At 38.7% G+C, this 20,683-nt stretch overlaps 1 protein-coding gene across 2 annotated transcripts in view; it reads right to left on the reverse strand.

Moving 5' to 3' along the window:
• Positions 1–616: 616 nt before the first annotated feature.
• LOC101853775 (guanylate kinase) overlaps positions 617–20,683 on the reverse strand; it is a 44,634-nt gene continuing 24,567 nt past the window's right edge. For both annotated transcript variants that reach the window (XM_005095003.3, XM_005095005.3), the window contains exons 2-8: positions 10,431–10,589; positions 9,362–9,403; positions 8,976–9,072; positions 7,783–7,927; positions 7,259–7,343; positions 6,758–6,843; positions 617–5,823 (exon numbers count right to left, since the gene is read on the reverse strand). In XM_005095003.3, coding sequence (XP_005095060.1) covers positions 5,779–5,823; positions 6,758–6,843; positions 7,259–7,343; positions 7,783–7,927; positions 8,976–9,072; positions 9,362–9,403; positions 10,431–10,589 — 659 coding nt within the window. In that variant the 3' untranslated portion in view covers positions 617–5,778. The remainder of the gene's footprint in view (positions 5,824–6,757; positions 6,844–7,258; positions 7,344–7,782; positions 7,928–8,975; positions 9,073–9,361; positions 9,404–10,430; positions 10,590–20,683) is intronic.

Genomic DNA, 20,683 nt, shown 5'->3' on the forward strand with positions numbered 1-20,683 from the left:
CACCTTTTCCATCGTACAGCCCTAAATGACATCAGAGCTACCCTTCTCCCTCCAAGACCTAACTTCGACAACACACTCTACGGAACATTACAGCAACTGCAGCAAACCTGCACTTACCACTACATGGCATTGGACAGAAGGGCGAGAGCCCAGATGTTGCTGGATCGATAACAACAACAACTGCTGCAATGGTCAGGGACGATGCAAGTGCGATGTTTGTGGTAAACAAACGCACCCCTCGGTTCACACCTCGGTGTTATCCTGTCTGGAGCAAACATTCTTCCGTTTTATCGAGTCTTACAACGCTTATATATATGATCACATTCACGAGAGTGGCTGATCTTTGTTGACGAGCCAGGCAGTTCAATGATCTCAGCTTTTACTCTTGATTGATCGGCTGTGTCTACCCAGGTTTTTGTTCTGTAAATCATGATCTGAAATGCGAGATCTTAGCCGAATGTTGACCTTTAGGAGTGAATCAGAGTGGGATCTTAGGAGTGACTTTTGTATTGTAAAATCTCTGTTCTCTGAAAACAGGGGATCTTAGGCGAACCAGGATCGTAAGCGGAGGGATCTTAGGCGGAGACTACAATACAAATAATGTAACAGTAACAGGTTTATTTTTTCTGGAAATTTTATTTTCCCCTTTAGATTTTAAGCACGTCTGACAGAAAGCAGACAACTTAACAGTAACAAGCTAATAACAAAATAAGTGAAACAACACCATGAAGTTTGTAAACCCAATGAAAGTAAAACAAATTCAATAAAAAACAAACCAATTTTAAATGTTATGACATTCTGCGAAAACAAATTTCACCAAGGAACATTACAAAACGGTGAAACCAAAAACACATGGCAGAAGCAAAGAAGACTCGAACCTGCACAAGTCAGTTAAGTACATGCGATTTGAGATTTTAAAAAAAAGAACAAGTAACTAGCTTTGTCCTCTGGAGTTTACATATTTTGTTTCATGTTGGAATAGATTCGGTTCTCATAAAAATTAGAAGAAAAAAAAGAAGGTAATTCTCTCCTGCTTGTGATTTATTTTCTTCCGAGAAAAAGGATAAAAGTGTTACTGATCCAGTCAATGCAATGATTTATGATTTTACAACAGTAATGAAACGGCTAATCTGTGACCTGTGGGAGAAAACAAAAAAACAAAAATTCTTGAACTGATGGTAAGAATCCCTGAGGCAACAAAAGAATGAAGAATGTTTCCAGGGCTGTAGAGAGATTGAGCTTTCTAAAATGATGTTGGTGAAAACAGGTATTCCACGTTGGAGAAAAGTACAGATTAGCAGTGTGAGTATATCACAGAAACAAGACGAAAAATCTGTCTGGGAAGTTTTCAGTAGAAAATCTGGAAGTTCATTCAGTGGCTTGGAAGACGTCAGATTTGCTGTGTTTCAAGCACTTCAATCTTCAAACTACAAAAGTATTGGTTTTATGAACAGCAAACATATAATTTTATTTTTTCAGACTAATTTTTTAAAATATCACGATCAATTCCCTTGTAAAAATTAAATATCCGAGATCTACAACCCAAGAAGGACTAAAGTTCAAAATCAAAGGGTAGAATCTGATCATGAGAGAGGTTCATATTTTATTGCTTTTTGATATTGTTGCTTTTAAACAAAATGTGTGTCCCAGAAAGTAAAAAAAAACCCTGAACACTAGAAACAATTCTTCAAAAAAAAAATTAAACCTATAAAATCACATGTCTAATAAGGTTACATCATTTTCTTCCATCTTCAACTAAGTGAACACTAGTAAGACGAGATGATAATATATGCTGAGAATAAAAAAGTACATCCCAAGGACAACCTAAAAAAAATTCAGAATACACAAGGTGTATTCAGATCAAGATTATATTTTATATAAACAGATAAAAAAAAGATCAAAATTTTCATACAGGTTTCAGTTTGGCATGAGAAATAGTATCGGTATACTACAGCATTACATTGCAGTCCATCATTCATTTTGAGTCAAAACAAACGAGGGATTATACAGACACCAAGAGCAACAAACTTTAATCATTATCATCTATCGCTATCCAGCAAACATAATCCCCTCCTACAGCCTGAATGATGGTTAAGATGGTCACCTAATGCCCATAGTTTGACACACTTAAATATAAAACAAAATATACCGTATGCACGACTCCTGTGGTCTCCTGGATTGGAAACCTTTCCATCTAGTTGGTATGACCAGGGCTACTTATTTACACATTCTACTGTTTCGTCGCTTGTCTCCGAAGCAGAAATTCTGGGTTCGAGCCTCTGTTCGGACACATATTTTTTTCACCCCCTCTTGCCCACCCAGCAGTAATGGGTACCTGACTTTGAGTTGGGGATGTAAAGGCAGCTTAGAAAGGAAATGGCCATCCTACCACAATATGCCGAAGGCCCAGGAAGTTGTCTCACTTACAAAGTAACCCTCAAAGTCCAGATCGGATGTGGGACCAACTTTACTTTTACGGTTTCGGGGTTCAAACCTTCTGTCAACAATTGCCCTCTGACAAACCTGTAGGCTAAAGAGTGCAAAGTTAGGAATGGTTCCAAAACAACTTTGAATGAAGAGTATGAAATCACATAAAAGGTGGGCCTTAGATTCCCAGAATCCATCCGCAATAAGATTTAGCCAAGAAGGTGGAAAGCCATGAAAACTCTCCACACAACTCAAACTGAAAATTTCATACTGGGGTTAGAACTAATGCTGTGCGATTTTGAGTTTTAAACAATCATCGAAGCTTTGAAGTGCGATGTCACTGTTCGTGCTATTCGAATATCGTGAGTGAATATATTTAAAAATGTGAACCCCAGATCTCTAAAACAATCAGTGGTATACAACAGTGACATGATGAGCTTTCAGGAACATTTTTAGGTTCGATAGGTTCAGAAACGGGGAAATTGTAGAAAATTTACTAAGTGCTCCGCAAGGATAGTAGCATATTTAGCCTTAAGCTTCGAATGTTGGATCATGCCAAGGGAGCTAAGTATGCCAACGTACAAAAAAACATTTGCTGCGCTTCAAAATGGTGGTGGTTACCCATATCACCTTGTACTTCGAATTTCAAATCGTGCAAAGGGAGCTCAGTAGGCTATGCAATGTACACAAAATCTCCAGCTGCGCTTCGAAGCGACAGCCTATTGAGTGCAGTACAAGTGCCTTTTAGAGGCATGTATTATAATTCCTACTGGCTCCTCTTATCACTCTGTCCTGTAATCATCAACTTGAAAGTTACGTTGAATTTACCTCAGTGTATTTAGAAATTTTACAATGCTTTAATTTTACTACGGGCTGAGAAAATCAGAAGAAATGCATAGTGCAAAAAAATCACACAGCATTCGAATGGCTCTGCCAGGCTTCGAATAGCAGTGAATGGCGGAAAAATCATTAATGTCGAATAGTGAAATCGAATGGGCACAGCTCTAGTTAGAACCATGGCCATCTGTACTGTGTAAATGATCATGGCATCAAAGTAGTAAATAGGGCACCTTATTACAAGTACAGATTAGATGCATCCACCACAATTAGAAAAGATAATAGGCCTACATAAACACTTAAAAAAAATTTCCCTGTAAGCTTCACTAAGTAACCTGACTGCACAACCTCAAACTGATATGTAACTATGTCATAGAACAGGAACAGTTTACAGATTTCTGCCATGATTAGGTAACATTAAATGGCACTGTTTGTTTCTTGGCTACTATGAAAGAATGTAAAGACTGAGTTTTCAAAATGTAACAATACAGAATGAAGGAATTACAAATAATTGTGTCCATTATTGTACAAAGAGCAAAACCCCCAATAATATATATATGGGACGTAGCTGAAAATGAAAACGCACAAGAATGTCTTGACAATAACCAATCAATTACATTATTTGTTGCGGTAGTAATTCAACATGTACAAACTATCACTAAAATAAAGAACTATTGTGCAGTAGGTAACTGCTTTGGTCCTATCAAATATTATTCTGAAGAACGCAGTTTAGAAAAAAACCCCAAAACAACCACTTTCCTTTTATCTTTAGTTGGCTTCATTTTGTCTGTGATGTCAACATTTTTACAGAAATCAGACAGTTTGGGATAAAGAAAAACGTATGCCTGTCTGGAACAATAAAAGAAGAAGGAATGAGAAATTCATCACATCTGATTCATCGCTGTCAATCACTTTTGCTCTTATTTCCTCAAAATAAGACAACCCATTAAAAGAAAAAAAAAAGATACCCACAAAAGCAGCTGTAGCAACAATACATGAAACAAATGATTATAATCACCCAGGTCTCTCAAAGTATTCAAATTAATTCACCCCGCCCCCCAAAAAAACCCAAACAAAAACAAAACAAACCCAAACAAAAAAAACCCCCTGCAATATAATTTATAGATACCATAAACAGACACAAATTATATAATGTAAATGTTTCACAAGCAAATAGCAGCTACTGGTGAAAGTATACACTGCAATGTAAAGCTGCATTACACATAATATACATATATATATAGTGCCAGTGTGGGAAAAGATAACAACAGCTGGGAGAGTGTTCTAGGGCCTCATGGAGTGGGAAGAGTCAACGAAAATGGTCTCCCCCTCCTCAGCATGTGCGCTGAACTTGGTCTGTGCATCATAAACACCCTTTTCAGAATGGCTGAAAAATCAAGACTACTAGGATGCATCCCAGGTCGAAACATTGGCACATGATCTATTACGTCATTGTACGCCAGAGAGACAGAAAGGATGTCCCCTTACCAGAGCCATGAGAGGGGCCAACTGCTGGACAGACCATCGATTAGTGAAAACTATTATGGACATGCACATCCAGCCACTTCACTAAAAAAAGCCAAAGGACCCCAGAGTCTCCTACAACACAACAAAGCTTGAAAACGAATTCTACAGAAACAAGGTCGAAGAAGCTCTCGAAAAGAAATTGAGCGAAGATTCCATTCCTATAGGTGACTTATCTGAAAAATGGACTTCCTTCAAAACAGCTGTCAGTGAAACCGCCACTGCTATACTTGGTCCGTGGATTTCAGTCCCTTCAAACTAGAGCCCAGAAAGATCTACGTGAGATGACAGATTTATGGTGGAACAGTAAGGCTGAACAATTTCAACTCTATGCTGATGCCCACAACTCCAAGATGTTCTTCAGCTCTCTGAAAATCATATACGGCCCAATAACCTCAGGATGTTCTCCCTTGTCCTCGGATGGCAAAATCCTGATCAAGAACCAAGAAGGGCTCCTCAAGCGCTGGACCAAGCATTTCAGCTCTCTTTTGAACAGACCTTCCACTGTTGACCAAGATGCTCTCAATCAAATACCCCAGCAACCACCAGAGCCGAACCTGCTCTAACGACTACCTGTCCAAGAGGACCCCATGTTCAAACAACTACCCCTTCCCCCCTTGCGTTTTCCCCCCCTTAACACTAGTAACACACTGTCCTAGCAGAACACCTGTCTGATTAAAATTTTCCTCCACAACAGTGAGTGGTCCTCTTGGATAGGTTTGACTATAAAAGTATATTATAAGTTAAAGTAAAGGACAGATTAGCGTGTCATATAATTTTTTTGTACCAAAATATAATGCAACCTCTAAATAAATGGCAATAAAAAATAAAATTTAGGGGCTAATATCGATGCTGGGATGTTGTTCTTTAATCTATAAAGTCTATGCGTGTATAAGAACAAGGCCTGCCTTGCAAAGTGTTAATTCATTGCTTGATCTGCCCTTGCCTTCTAACAATAAAAACAAAAGAAACTTGAGGACTGAAGTCTGATCACTCGCCCTTCTTCAGCTTGCTTGTCTGAAGTTTGGTGATGTCCTGGGGAGTAAAGAAAGTAAAGTTTTGTTTTTCTAAAAAAAAACCCAACAAAACACACACACGAAAAAACAACAGAAAAGTACAAAACATTTTTTACCAGTCCTTTATACTGTCTTCTATTCAGGCAAAAAAATCCAGCTCACATGGAAAATGATGCAAGCGATAGCTTAGTTCACAAACAATATACTTTGTTTAACACAAAAGAATTTGAAATCCCCCCCCATGAAAAAATATTCAGGTCCTGTGAAGTTTTTTCAGTTATAAGGAATATTGTACACTTTGATTAACACTTTGCCGCCTCATCTCGCTGATTGGCGATGTTTACCACCCAGTTTTTTTGGGTTTTCCCCAAAATATGATGGCAAAGTGTTAAAACACATACACTCTCACATGCACCAAAAGCAAGCATTCTCCAGTGCAATCTCTCTTGCATACGCAAATAAACATACATCAAAAAGTCTTCCCCGCAACTGTCGCTCATTTCTTGCTCCCCTCCCTCCCTCACTTCTTTCACAAACGAATTTTGTGTTCAAGTCATTCACAAATGCTCATGCTTAGCAAAGCACAAAGGCACGCTTGGTGAAAAATCCTACTGGTCATACTGAGGTTGTCCGCCGTCCATCTTACCCTCTCAACTACTTGTACAGTTGTTACTGCCACCCAGTACTGTCACAATGGGTCAAATAGACAGAGAGACAGACAGGTACTTAGCTATCCCTATTTTCTCCACAGTGATTGGGATGAGTGTTTTAATAGTGGGAAACCTGCTTTCTTCTTTATCTAAGCCTTCAAAACTCTGCACTTTTTCCACTTTATCTACTTTCTTATATGACTAATTCACATCACGGCATTGACCACAACATAATGCAAATTTAAAGCATATATATGAGTATGACAGACAGGATTCTACAAAGTAATAAGGTGTACAGATTACCTCTATCAAAATTCCCTTCAGGTGTTCATATGCAATTTCGAGATCATCATTCACTACAATGTGATCATAGGCTCCAGATTCCTCAGCTGAAAGATGGAAAAATAATGTAAAGAAAGAACAAAATGAGAAACTACTTTATCAGCTTCTGAAAAAACCCCAACAGAAACGAAACCACAGACTTGATTTAATCAAATATTTTACTATCAACAGTGAATATATATAACACCAAGAGCAGTATAAATAAATAAGACAAGAGCTTTTTACTTCTCTCAGCACATTACATAACAAAATCAGCAATTTAAAACAAATCTAAATTTATTCTTTAAAAAAATAAATCAACAAAATTTACCCCCCCCCCCCCCCCACACACACACACACAAAATTATTACAACTCCTGAATGTTGACATCTATCAGGTTGAATTTACCAGAACCAATGTGAACAAGAATATAACTCTCCTGAGCATGTTATGGTATGATAAATGAGTAGGTACTGCACCTACCATAGTCAATAGCTTCTTTCACAGAGTCCAGTCTCTTCTGTAAGCTTTCCTCTGTCTCTGTGCCTCGGCCCTGAAGTCTCTTTTTCTGAAAAATGGGAAAAAAAAGAAAAAAAAACAAAACATGATGAGCTTCATTTTTCTGAGCTTCTAATTCAATATAAACGGCAATATAAGCCTCCCCCCCAAAAAAACTAAAACAAAACAACAAAACCCTAAAACACAAATAACAAAATAAATAAAAACAAGTGAAATATCAAATTTATTACTCGCCCCTTTCAAACACCTCTCTTATCTCTGAGCCAGCATTGAAAAGTTTCGCTGCAGGTAGATATTTGCATATTTCGCTATTGTGTGAAATGATGCTACAAAAAGGCAGTGCAATCACATTGCATCAAAACAATACAATTCTGAGGCAAAAGATATATCATTTTTGTGCACCACAATTATTGTACTTTCAGATTCAATAATATAAACATAAACAATATCTGGCAGCACAAGGAAAAGAAAGCTATAGTAAGACTAACCAGCTCCTCTAAGCCTGGTGGTTTGACAAAAATGAACCTGGGCCTAGGCTGCATGTCAGAATTCTTGATGCTCTTCACCCCATTGATCTCCACATCCAGCACACAAAGCTGACCTGAGCTGCCAATGTCATTCACAGACTTCTTGCTGAGGACAACACCATAACAACAACAATAAAGAATACTGGTAGCTTAAAAATCAGTGGGATGTGTCCTTGAGGAAGAAACACTAATCCAAGCTCAAAATCAGGATGTGTTAACATGACCTTTGTATTCTGGAATTGACAGCTGTTTGCTTTGTATTGGATAACACTGTACCCTGTGAATGTTTATGTACACACCACTGAAACCAAACTGATGTGAACACAGAATGAGATAACATTATTTTTCTTTTCATCTCTATCACTTCTAGTTTCAAGACATTTCAATGTTAGTGGAAATGAATAATTATTAAGTTACTCAAGAAAGGAAATATATAATGAGAGAGGAATAAAGATGATCAGTTTCAGGTTATATCTTGAAGAAAGCTTTGTCACTAAAGATCAAATCTATAGTCTAGTAAATTCTCAGAGGTGAACAGGCTGAATTGGGGGCAGAAAGATCACATGAAGATAAAAAATGTGCCCATACCATCATCTTCAAGTGGTTAGAGGAAAGGACTACTTCTTTTTACATTGTTCCAGAGACTGTTAATAGGCTCTTGATAGAGTCTACCAGACTGCACTCTAGAAGTTAAGACCATAGTGATGGGCTAGAAATTGTAAGGTGCGAGACAAAGAAAAATTTGACTGAATCATAAAGAAAGGCAGCAAGACCTCCAGATATGATTTTAAATTTCCCACTGGGACAATAAAGTATTATCTAACCTTAAAAGTATCTTAACTAAAGAGATTATCTAGATGCTGTCAACATATACATGTACAGCCAAAGTTATGTCAAACACAGAGGGTTGTAAGGCAAGCAGTTTCAACTCAAATCCAGAGTTTCACCCGGTTACATCATTCCAACTCTCCTGTTTCAAGCAGCCATAGATTTTGTGATGAACGACACTAACTCCCAATGAGAGCAGCCTTAATGAATGTAAGAGGTTTTAAGTACCATAACTGCCCATTGACTGGAGCATTGATGTGGTTCAAATCTTTATTTTCAAACAATGGAAGCAATCTTCATACTCTTTGTTCAGGTCGTTAAATTACCTGGTGCCATACAGATTTCCTGAGAACTGAGCGTGTTCTAGAAATCCATTTTGAGCAATCAAATTCTGGAAATCCTCCCTGGTGACAAAATGGTAAGCTGAAAAATAAATAAGAAAATAACATGTCAGAAATACTAACTACCAAATTATCAATTCTGTCTCTATTTCCTGGAATGCAACATGGAACGTCATGCAAATAAAGAAACCTTGAACTTCTATTCAATCGTTACTACTGAATGTCTTAATATGTTCATACAGAATCAGGTCTTGAAGAAACAGACCCTAAACCTCACAGTTTGAGAATGCCTTGTAAAGATAGTATGAAGGGAAACAGACCAAAAACAGATGAGGAAAAAGGAAAGTCGGTAAATTTACAAGAAAACTCACCCACACCATTTTCCTCTCCAGCTCTGGGGTTTCTTGTAGTATCTGTAAAGCAAATAAATAAATAAACAAATAAAAATAATTTAAAAAAAAAATATACTGGCATAAATAGAGAGAACATCTGGAAAGTACAGAAAAACGAAAGGTAAAAAGAAAACAAACAAATGACAAATATTTTGGTAAAAATGATATAACTTACCATGTACAGAAAAGTATAGTTTTTTTAATTTATTCATTATCAAAGTACATGCATACAAACATACATATATGTATATATCCCAATCAGAACAAATACACACACCTAGCAAACAGATGCACACACACACACACACACACACATTTAAACTCAAACAGAGAGAAATAAGGAGCAACTGACATTGAGGATTTGGACTCGGTGTGCTTGCACCATAGCCCAGCATGTTATCAACTGGGTGAAATGTACGCTTTGCATGGTTGGAACGAGGAATGAGCCATGCAAAGCAAATTATTTATATGCACTGACATACAAACACACAGATATCCCCACATTCTCACTTACATAAACATGGACAGATCCCCACCAGGCATACACACAAACTACATGGCCCCCCCCCCCACCCCCCTTATTTCTCAATGGTATTTTAAGTAAAAACCTTTCCCGCCCTTTTCCCTGTTTTCTCCCCTCCCCTTCCCTTGGGTCTACTAGCAAATGGCTCAATTATAAATTTTCCACAGCCCTTTCCCTTCCCCCCCAAAAAAAAAAAACGGGGGCCCACAAACCCCCCCCCAACCCCCCCCCCCCCCCAAAAAAAAAAACGCCCTGGTTTAAAACACCAACCCCCCACGCCCCAAAAAAAAGGGAGGCGGGGAAGATATTCGGAAAACAAAAATGGGCCCAGCCCCCTCCCCCCCCAACACCGTTTTTTTTTTTGCCAACCCCCCCCCCCCCCCCCCCCGACCCTCCCCTTAGTAATCCTCTCCTCCGACACTAAGACATGATACACATCTATTATGAACTACCCCCCCCTCCCTCCCACACACACACACACCCACACGAACACACACATTAACTCCCACAGAGACAACAACATACGTGAGACGCTGAAGGCAAAGCACCCCGGGTACTCAGCAAACAGTTTGTTGAGCAGGGTGCTCTTTCCGCTGCCGGAGGGCCCGCTGATGACGATAGGACGGAGGGACTGGCTCATGGCTCGGGTTTGGGATGCAAACAGCACGGGACTTGACCTGAGAACTGGATAAAAGATAGGGTTTTTTGTTGTTGTTGAATACTCTTCCAGTAAAGATGTATATATTTACGCATCTAGATTTATGTTGCATGGGAGTAGGAGCTATAGAAATTATCTGCATAATAATAATGATAATGATAATAATAATAATAATAATAATAATAATTATCTTACTACTAATGGAGCTAAGGCCAAATTTTGCGAACAGTATATTCTCAGAAACTACAGAATTAAAAAATATGAAACTTTGCCAGTACCCATAACTTGAAACTTAGTGTTGCAATATTATATTTTCAATAAGATAAAAAATGTAAGAGGAAATCCCATTTTCAGTTAAATTCAGTCCTTTTGTAGCGATCACTATCATTTGCTTCGACATTGTATATTCACTGCGGAGTGCCGACTGCGCCGAAGGATATTTTGAGTTCAGTTATACATTAAGTAGGTTTAAGGGAATTCCCGGTTTCGGTCTCACGCCTTTGACCGGCTTCTCACAGCGGGTTTGGAGCGCTCATAGAAGAAGAAAAAGAAAAGGAAGAAGAAGAAGAAGAAGAAGAAGAAGAAGAAGAAGAAGAAGAAGGAGAAGAAGAAGAAGAAGAAGATGATGAAGAAGGAGCAGGAGAAATTAGAGGAGGGGGAGAACAAGAAGAAAAAGAAGGAGAAGAATAATCAAGTATTACTACATGTTACAAAGTGGGGACTTTATCGGTTTTTTTTTACACTACCTAGGAAGAAAGAAAGAGAGAGAGAGAGAGAGAGAGAGAGAGAGAGAGAGAGAGAGAGAGAGAGAGGGGGGGGGAGAGAGAGAGAAGGAGAGACACAGAGAGAGAAGGAGAGACACAGAAAGAGAAGGAGAGACAGAGAGAGAGAAGGAGAGACAGAGAGAGAGAGAAGGAGAGACAGAGAGAGAGAAGGAGAGACAGAGAGAGAGAGAAGGAAAGACAGAGAGAGAGAGATAGGGAGAGAGAGAGAGAGAAAGAGAGAGAGAGAGAGAGAGAGAGAGAGAGAGAGAGAGAGAGAGAGAAAGGAAGAGATAGAGGAGGCCAGAAAGCACTGCAGAGGGAGGGTGGTGAGAGTGACAGGGAGGGTGTCGTCGAAAGCGACAAGAGTAGCCTACCGTAGGTCTACTTAATGTATCCATGGGTCAATGTCAAAGGTTCAGCCAATCGTATCCCGGTTTACTCCTTGCGTGTAGTCGCAGGTGTGTGTATGTCTAGGTCTAATATCTAGAATCTAGATTAAGATAAAAAATCATGGAAGTATTGAAAGTAGATTTCTCCTGCAGTGGATTAAGCGCGCACGCCGAAGGATGAGTGTATTTTGTGCACAGTCTCTAGATGAGATCTAGAATCTAGACCTAGAATCAAGATCTAAATCGAGATCAAGAAAAATCATGAAATGAAAGTAGAATCTAGATCTGTGATATTTCGATAACCTATTGAATATTGAAAGTGGATTTTTCTTGCTGTGCATTATAGATTCTAAGATCTAGATCTAGATCTAGGCTAGATCTATGTGAATCTTAGATCGAAATCAAGAACGATGAAAGTATTGAACGTGGATTTTTCCTGCTTCTAGAGTCTAGAACTAGGTTGTCGGTGAATCTAGATCGAAATCAAGAATCATGAAAGTATTCTTGAAAGTGGATTTTTCCTGCTGTGAATAGATCTAGAAATCTAGACCATCTGTGACGCATGTCGGTTGTAAAAAATGTGAATTTCTAAACTTAGATCTATCTATGGGCCTAGGCTCCTTCTTTCAATTATTGGCCTATGTCTTTATAATCCTTCGAAATCTAGGCTAAATATAGAATCTAGATAAGGTTCTTCTAGGAAGCAACAACTGGAATGTAGGCCTAACTCTTTAAAAAAAAAAGTGAGGAGAAAATGCCACGCCTTCGAAGAGGGGGAAGAAGTCTTACCCCTAGGGGTAGTCAAGAGGGGGTGCTACAAGGATAAATTCAAGGTAAAATATTATTATTTATGTTTTGTTTCTTTCCTGTTTTCAGTCTTTTTCCTCTTCTTAACTTTTTAAATACTTCTTCATTATTATTCCGTTCATAGAACGGGTACTTTTACTAGTAATAATAATGATAATAATAATACACTATGATTATTATTATATAATCATTACTATACTGCTCTTGTTGCTGTATAGCTTTAACGCCCCTTTCCAGACTGAAAGGTTATCTAAGAAAGAGGCGGGACCTCCGAAATTAATGTCCATCTCCGATAGGACCAAGGCAAGTGGGCAAAAAGCCATAAAAAAATACTTTCCAAAACTACCCAAGTTCAAAAACGCCCTTCCCGTTGGGGATTCAAACCAAGCCCATCCGTTCCACAAACCAGCATGACAATGACACCAACTAAGCTAACGAAACGGAGTAACGAGAAGAAAACTGACAAAATAATGGCCATTCAGTGACCACATGGTTCTCTATACCTCTTTCTATCTCTGCCTCTCCTTTTTAAAATTTCTTTTCCTCCCAAGCACACAGGACACACAGGAAGTAAGTTCTTAAAGTGGCACCCCCAAAAAAAAACACCCCAACAACAAACAAACAAACAAACAAACAAAAAACCAACAAAAAAAAACAACAACAAACAACCAACAAACAGCCATATATTATTATTATTATTATTAATATTATTATTATTATCGTCATTTTTTGCTAACAGTTTAAAGCAGCTCATGGTCCAATCAGCGTGACAGTGGATATACTAAGCCACATTTCATCACGAGCCAGGTTGAGTCAAAGCAACATCATATGAGCGCCAGAAGATTAGAGGTGTTACAAGAGAGTAACAAACATAAAAAAGAAGGAGGGGAGATAAGGACGAAATGAAAGAAGGTGCAAACCACACCAGAGCACCCGCCAACCACCCACATGGTCATTTAGTGCTGGGGGAAAAAAGTAAGACAGACAGACATAACAACAGAGGGAAAGTAAAAAAGTAGGACCTACCAGTGGCAGATTCAGTAGCTGAAAAGAAATTTATAAAAGCCGAAACCCTACACCAAAATCAGTTTTCGATATCAAACACCACTCGACATACAATACTTTTAACAAACACCTGGTGTCTTGGTGTGACACTCACACTGTGTCGAGAAGCGAAAAACAAAGGAGCAGAAGGGCGCAAGGAGAAAACGAGAAAACAGAAACGTTAGAGACAGATAGATAGATAGATAGATAGATAGATAGATAGATAGATAGATAGATAGATAGATAGATAGGTAGCTAGCTACCTAGCAAGCTAGCTAAATAGATGATAGATGAGCAAGGAGTGAGAGTGAGAGAGAGGGGAGGGGAGAGGGAGAAAGAGAGCGAGAGGAGAGAGATAGAGACTATTAAGAGAGAGAGAGAGAGAGAGAGAGAGAGAGAGAGAGAGAGAGAGAGAGAGAGAGAGAGAGAGAGAGAGAGAGAGAGAGAGAGAGAGAGAGAGAGAGAGATGGGAGGAAGGATCACTTCGGGTTTGTCACAGACATAAAGTAAAGGCTCCCCAAGATGTTACACCACGTAAACGTGCTAAACCCGTTCGATGAACAAATGCACGAAACTCAGTGGTAGCAACAGATGTCGAGCTACCAGTAAACAAAAACTCAAAGAAAGAAAAGCTGTTCGAGGTTTTCTTAAATTTGAAAAGAAAAACACCAAACCCAAAACAATGAGTAACACTGTCTCTTGTTGAACGAGAGGATGTGGTGATGTCTTTAGTGGTGGTAAAAGAAAAACTAGCGGTTGCAGTGAAAATAAATCGAAGCTGGGGTGAAATCAGAAGAGCAACGAAAAGCAAACTTTGATTTTTTTTTTCACCGCGCTCATCATAGGTGCAGTATACAATGAGTCGAGAAGACCATGGCCTCATTTCAGCAGACAACAATAAAGATAATAGAAACAAAGGGAAGAATAATGAATAGACTACGTTTCTACGTTTGAGCGCCAACTGACAGTAGTTCACTATTTCGAAGAGGTGGACTCAGCAAATTCATTTTGTTCAATAGAATCTTCACCCAACATTGCGAATTGCTCTTTATACATTCTTTGCAAACACTCTTCTTACAAATACTACAATACTGAACGCTTTGCCTCGAAAGAAATCATGTGCAGTCACTTACAATTACAAGCATTCACACCTTCTTCAACACACGGCGTACACTACAGTAATAATACTGAAATAACTCTACGGTAAAATAAAACTAAAACAGTTTCTTTCCACAGGCGGGGAGGCTAAACGGGGAGGCTAAACGGGTAGTGTGGGGTAGGATGAAAAGGGAATCAATATTACCAACAAAACAATATTGAACATAATAATTGTACATAGTTACAATACATGTATAACACTGGAACATGATACATGTAATAGACATTCAATGCTTTACTTAATTATTTCAGGAATTTGAACATCTGACTTTTCGTTTATCCCCTCCATATTTAAAAAAAAGGGTGGAAAAATTTGATTTACCCCCCCCCCTCGATTAAAAAAGAGAACAAAACTTTACTAGAAAAGTGTGTGTGTGTGTGTGTGTGTGTGTGTGTGTGTGTGTGTGTGTGTGTGTGTGCGCGCGCGCGCGGGGGGGCGTGTGTGTGTGTGTGTGTGTGTGTGTGTGTGTGTGTGTGTGTGTGTTGGGGAGGGGGGGGGGTGTAAAATCGTTTCATGTCATTCAAAACTCCCCCCACAATGCAATATCATTGTGGCTCAGAGGCAGCCAATAAGACTTCACATTCAAATCGATCAGTGTCCACATTATATGACATCATGGTTGCAAAACGCACTCAAACCTTATCGATCACAGAGCGCATAGCGCTTGTAGACTCTTTCCTCCAGAAGAGTTTTGCAACAGGATAAAGTTGTATAAGTGCTGATGAGTTGAGAAGCTACAAGAGAGTTACAAACACAAAAAAGGAGAAGAGATAAGGTTGATAGATGTTTGACAGGTAAGAAGGAACAAACCACACCGGAGCAACCACGAACCACCCGCGACCAGGAATTAATTGGAGAAATGTACACGTGAGGAACTAATTAGTTTATTGGAAGAAGGCTTTCCAATCAGCTACGCAAGGAAGACCAATTACGATTAACCCCAAATCGCTCTCGAACACGAAACGATTTCCCCCGCATATAATGATATATAATATGCGTCTTCATTTGAGTACTTGCTGTCCAAACGAGCTAATTAATGATAGTTAAATAGAGAAGAAGTAAATAAAAGACACAACCGTTTCCCCCCCATACAAATATGCCCACTTCTGCAAAGAAGATCTCGCAAGTAGTGGGCTTATTAAGTTAATTAAAGTGCACCGAGGGGTGAGCGATTACGGGTGGCCCCCCCGGTCCATACAATCTTGAACTTGCACTTCATCGTTTGAGTTTTCGTACCCCTCCGTTCAAATCGCAGTCTATATGTACTTCGATTACTTAAAATAACATGCGTTGGAAGGGCCGAAAATCTTATATTTAATCAACAGTGAAACTAATCCACCGACCTGGGCGCAGCGCTGACTACCACAATCAGCTGGTGCTACCACATTGGCTCAGGCACTGGGCGAGAATTGTCATAGTCATCAATGCAAATTTATAAGTTTTCGCAAATACCGATTCATACTAAGCGTTTGGCATGACATTGATATATATGACATAATGTATAAATTGTTCTGGTTTGGCGAAATATTGAGTACATGCATTTGGTGCTCTTCGTACTTTAAATATATGTATTCATGTATGAATATTTGCCACTATAAATCAAATATAAAATGTAATTAATTATTTATTGTCATTAAATTTTCAACGGGAAATACTGTGCATTCCACATTCACGTAGATAAAAGGAGAAATAAGCTCATGTTACAAAACGGACCTATCGTCTTTTAAAACCATTTCAGAGCATGATCACATAGCTGCAATGCTGAAAAAACAACAACAACGTTGCTACGTGGGGAAATATAGCCGTCTCCAGACATTTTGGTGGACCCTGATCATTTGAATGGACACCTTGCAAAAACAGAAACTGATTAGGACTCTCTGTTTAGGTATTGAAAACAATTTGTTTCCTTTCGACTCGGGTCCGAGGATCCCGTGTTGGAATCTCCGCAACTTCATGTTTAAATAAATATTAAGTCTACAACCTGGTCGTCATCTTGCTACCTACAACCCCTTTACACGAAATCCCCAACATAATATCTGCCACTGTACTGTCTACCTACTAAGGTCCTCTCTTCACTTGTCTTGGCCCGCTGGAATAGACAAACACTAACAATGTCAACTTAGCAGAGACTGTGCCCACCATTTCGGAACATCACGGTGACATTAAAGATGGTTCCAGTAGGGAACGGGATAGCGGGTGCCCACATCCCTCGTGACTCATCAGAGCAGAGGAAGATAGGACTAATGCTAACATTATTTATAGTAAAAAAACCCAAACAACCACCAAAATACAAAAACAAACAACACATAAACAAAACTCAGAAGCATGTCTTCTTCTTAATTATATACATAAACACCATCCCACATCATTATTTATCACCACCACTACTGTCATTTCCGAAATCATCATTGCTCTCAGATCCTTCACAAACATCTATAATTATCTTTAACAGCTACATATGTAACAGTTACATGTTAGAACAATTATGTACGTAATACATTACGCCCACCTACAATTACCCTACAAAGCCCTCGTGGGGAATATGGCTACTTTTTGCTGAATATCTTATTAAGTATAATGGCACTGGACTAAGAAAGTAATAATAAAACCTGTAAGCACCGATAACTAGATCGATTGTGTAATAGTGTATGAATAATTTCACACAGAGAACGATCAAACGCCTCTCCGATAGACAGCCTATAAAATACCTTTCTCTTACCAGCGGTGAAATTCCCGGATGATACGATCTGAAAACGTTGACAATAATGACAGACGCTCACGCATCAGCCCAGCAACAAATCATTTATCACACGCGCGACCATGACCAAAATCGACCTATTCGCAGCGTTGACCGCGGTGTGTGGGGCTCCGGTGAGACATTTGCCTACAACATTAACACAGCTGTCTCCCACGTCCAGGAAAACGAAAACACATGGACTGGGGAAAATGTTATGTCATTTTTCGTCATTTGTATGTCTTTCATTGTTCACTCCCACTGTCTTTTAATGTCACATGTGTTTTCTCCCCCCCCCCCCTCTCTCTCTCTCTCTCCACACAAACACACACCCTCTCTCTCCACACAAACACACACACACACACAAAATTATTACAACTCCTGAATGTTGACATCTATCAGGTTGAATTTACCAGAACCAATGTGAACAAGAATATAACTCTCCTGAGCATGTTATGGTATGATAAATGAGTAGGTACTGCACCTACCATAGTCAATAGCTTCTTTCACAGAGTCCAGTCTCTTCTGTAAGCTTTCCTCTGTCTCTGTGCCTCGGCCCTGAAGTCTCTTTTTCTGAAAAATGGGAAAAAAAAGAAAAAAAAACAAAACATGATGAGCTTCATTTTTCTGAGCTTCTAATTCAATATAAACGGCAATATAAGCCTCCCCCCCAAAAAAACCCAAACAAAACACCAAAACACTAAAACACAAATAACAAAATAAATAAAAACAAGTGAAATATCAAATTTATTACTCGCCCCTTTCAAACACCTCTCTTATCTCTGAGCCAGCATTGAAAAGTTTCGCTGCAGGTAGATATTTGCATATTTCGCTATTGTGTGAAATGATGCTACAAAAAGGCAGTGCAATCACATTGCATCAAAACAATACAATTCTGAGGCAAAAGATATATCATTTTTATGCACCACAATTATTGTACTTTCAGATTCAATAATATAAACATAAACAATATCTGGCAGCACAAGGAAAAGAAAGCTATAGTAAGACTAACCAGCTCCTCTAAGCCTGGTGGTTTGACAAAAATGAACCTGGGCCTAGGCTGCATGTCAGAATTCTTGATGCTCTTCACCCCATTGATCTCCACATCCAGCACACAAAGCTGACCTGAGCTGCCAATGTCATTCACAGACTTCTTGCTGAGGACAACACCATAACAACAACAATAAAGAATACTGGTAGCTTAAAAATCAGTGGGATGTGTCCTTGAGGAAGAAACACTAATCCAAGCTCAAAATCAGGATGTGTTAACATGACCTTTGTATTCTGGAATTGACAGCTGTTTGCTTTGTATTGGATAACACTGTACCCTGTGAATGTTTATGTACACACCACTGAAACCAAACTGATGTGAACACAGAATGAGATAACATTATTTTTCTTTTCATCTCTATCACTTCTAGTTTCAAGACATTTCAATGTTAGTGGAAATGAATAATTATTAAGTTACTCAAGAAAGGAAATATATAATGAGAGAGGAATAAAGATGATCAGTTTCAGGTTATATCTTGAAGAAAGCTTTGTCACTAAAGATCAAATCTATAGTCTAGTAAATTCTCAGAGGTGAACAGGCTGAATTGGGGGCAGAAAGATCACATGAAGATAAAAAATGTGCCCATACCATCATCTTCAAGTGGTTAGAGGAAAGGACTACTTCTTTTTACATTGTTCCAGAGACTGTTAATAGGCTCTTGATAGAGTCTACCAGACTGCACTCTAGAAGTTAAGACCATAGTGATGGGCTAGAAATTGTAAGGTGCGAGACAAAGAAAAATTTGACTGAATCATAAAGAAAGGCAGCAAGACCTCCAGATATGATTTTAAATTTCCCACTGGGACAATAAAGTATTATCTAACCTTAAAAGTATCTTAACTAAAGAGATTATCTAGATGCTGTCAACATATACATGTACAGCCAAAGTTATGTCAAACACAGAGGGTTGTAAGGCAAGCAGTTTCAACTCAAATCCAGAGTTTCACCCGGTTACATCATTCCAACTCTCCTGTTTCAAGCAGCCATAGATTTTGTGATGAACGACACTAACTCCCAATGAGAGCAGCCTTAATGAATGTAAGAGGTTTTAAGTACCATAACTGCCCATTGACTGGAGCATTGATGTGGTTCAAATCTTTATTTTCAAACAATGGAAGCAATCTTCATACTCTTTGTTCAGGTCGTTAAATTACCTGGTGCCATACAGATTTCCTGAGAACTGAGCGTGTTCTAGAAATCCATTTTGAGCAATCAAATTCTGGAAATCCTCCCTGGTGACAAAATGGTAAGCTGAAAAATAAATAAGAAAATAACATGTCAGAAATACTAACTACCAAATTATCAATTCTGTCTCTATTTCCTGGAATGCAACATGGAACGTCATGCAAATAAAGAAACCTTGAACTTCTATTCAATCGTTACTACTGAATGTCTTAATATGTTCATACAGAATCAGGTCTTGAAGAAACAGACCCTAAACCTCACAGTTTGAGAATGCCTTGTAAAGATAGTATGAAGGGAAACAGACCAAAAACAGATGAGGAAAAAGGAAAGTCGGTAAATTTACAAGAAAACTCACCCACACCATTTTCCTCTCCAGCTCTGGGGTTTCTTGTAGTATCTGTAAAGCAAATAAATAAATAAACAAATAAAAATAATTTAAAAAAAAAATATACTGGCATAAATAGAGAGAACATCTGGAAAGTACAGAAAAACGAAAGGTAAAAAGAAAACAAACAAATGACAAATATTTTGGTAAAAATGATATAACTTACCATGTACAGAAAAGTATAGTTTTTTTAATTTATTCATTATCAAAGAACATACATACAAACATACATACATGTATATATCCCAATCAGAACAAACACACACACCTAGCACACACACACACACACACACACACACACACATAGAAACTCAAACAGAGAGAAATAAGGAGCAACTGACATTGAGGATTTGGACTCGGTGTGCTTGCACCATAGCCCAGCATGTTATCAACTGGGTGAAATGTACGCTTTGCATGGTTGGAACGAGGAATGAGCCATGCAAAGCAAATTATTTATATGCACTGACATACAAACACACAGATATCCCCACATTCTCACTTACATAAACATGGACAGATCCCCACCAGGCATACACACAAACTACATGCACCCCCCCCACCCCACCCCATTCCACATGCACATTCAATTCAAACATTCACAG

Source organism: Aplysia californica, unplaced genomic scaffold (genome assembly GCF_000002075.1).
Source record: "Aplysia californica isolate F4 #8 unplaced genomic scaffold, AplCal3.0 scaffold00093, whole genome shotgun sequence".
NCBI classification, from domain to species: domain Eukaryota; kingdom Metazoa; phylum Mollusca; class Gastropoda; order Aplysiida; family Aplysiidae; genus Aplysia; species Aplysia californica.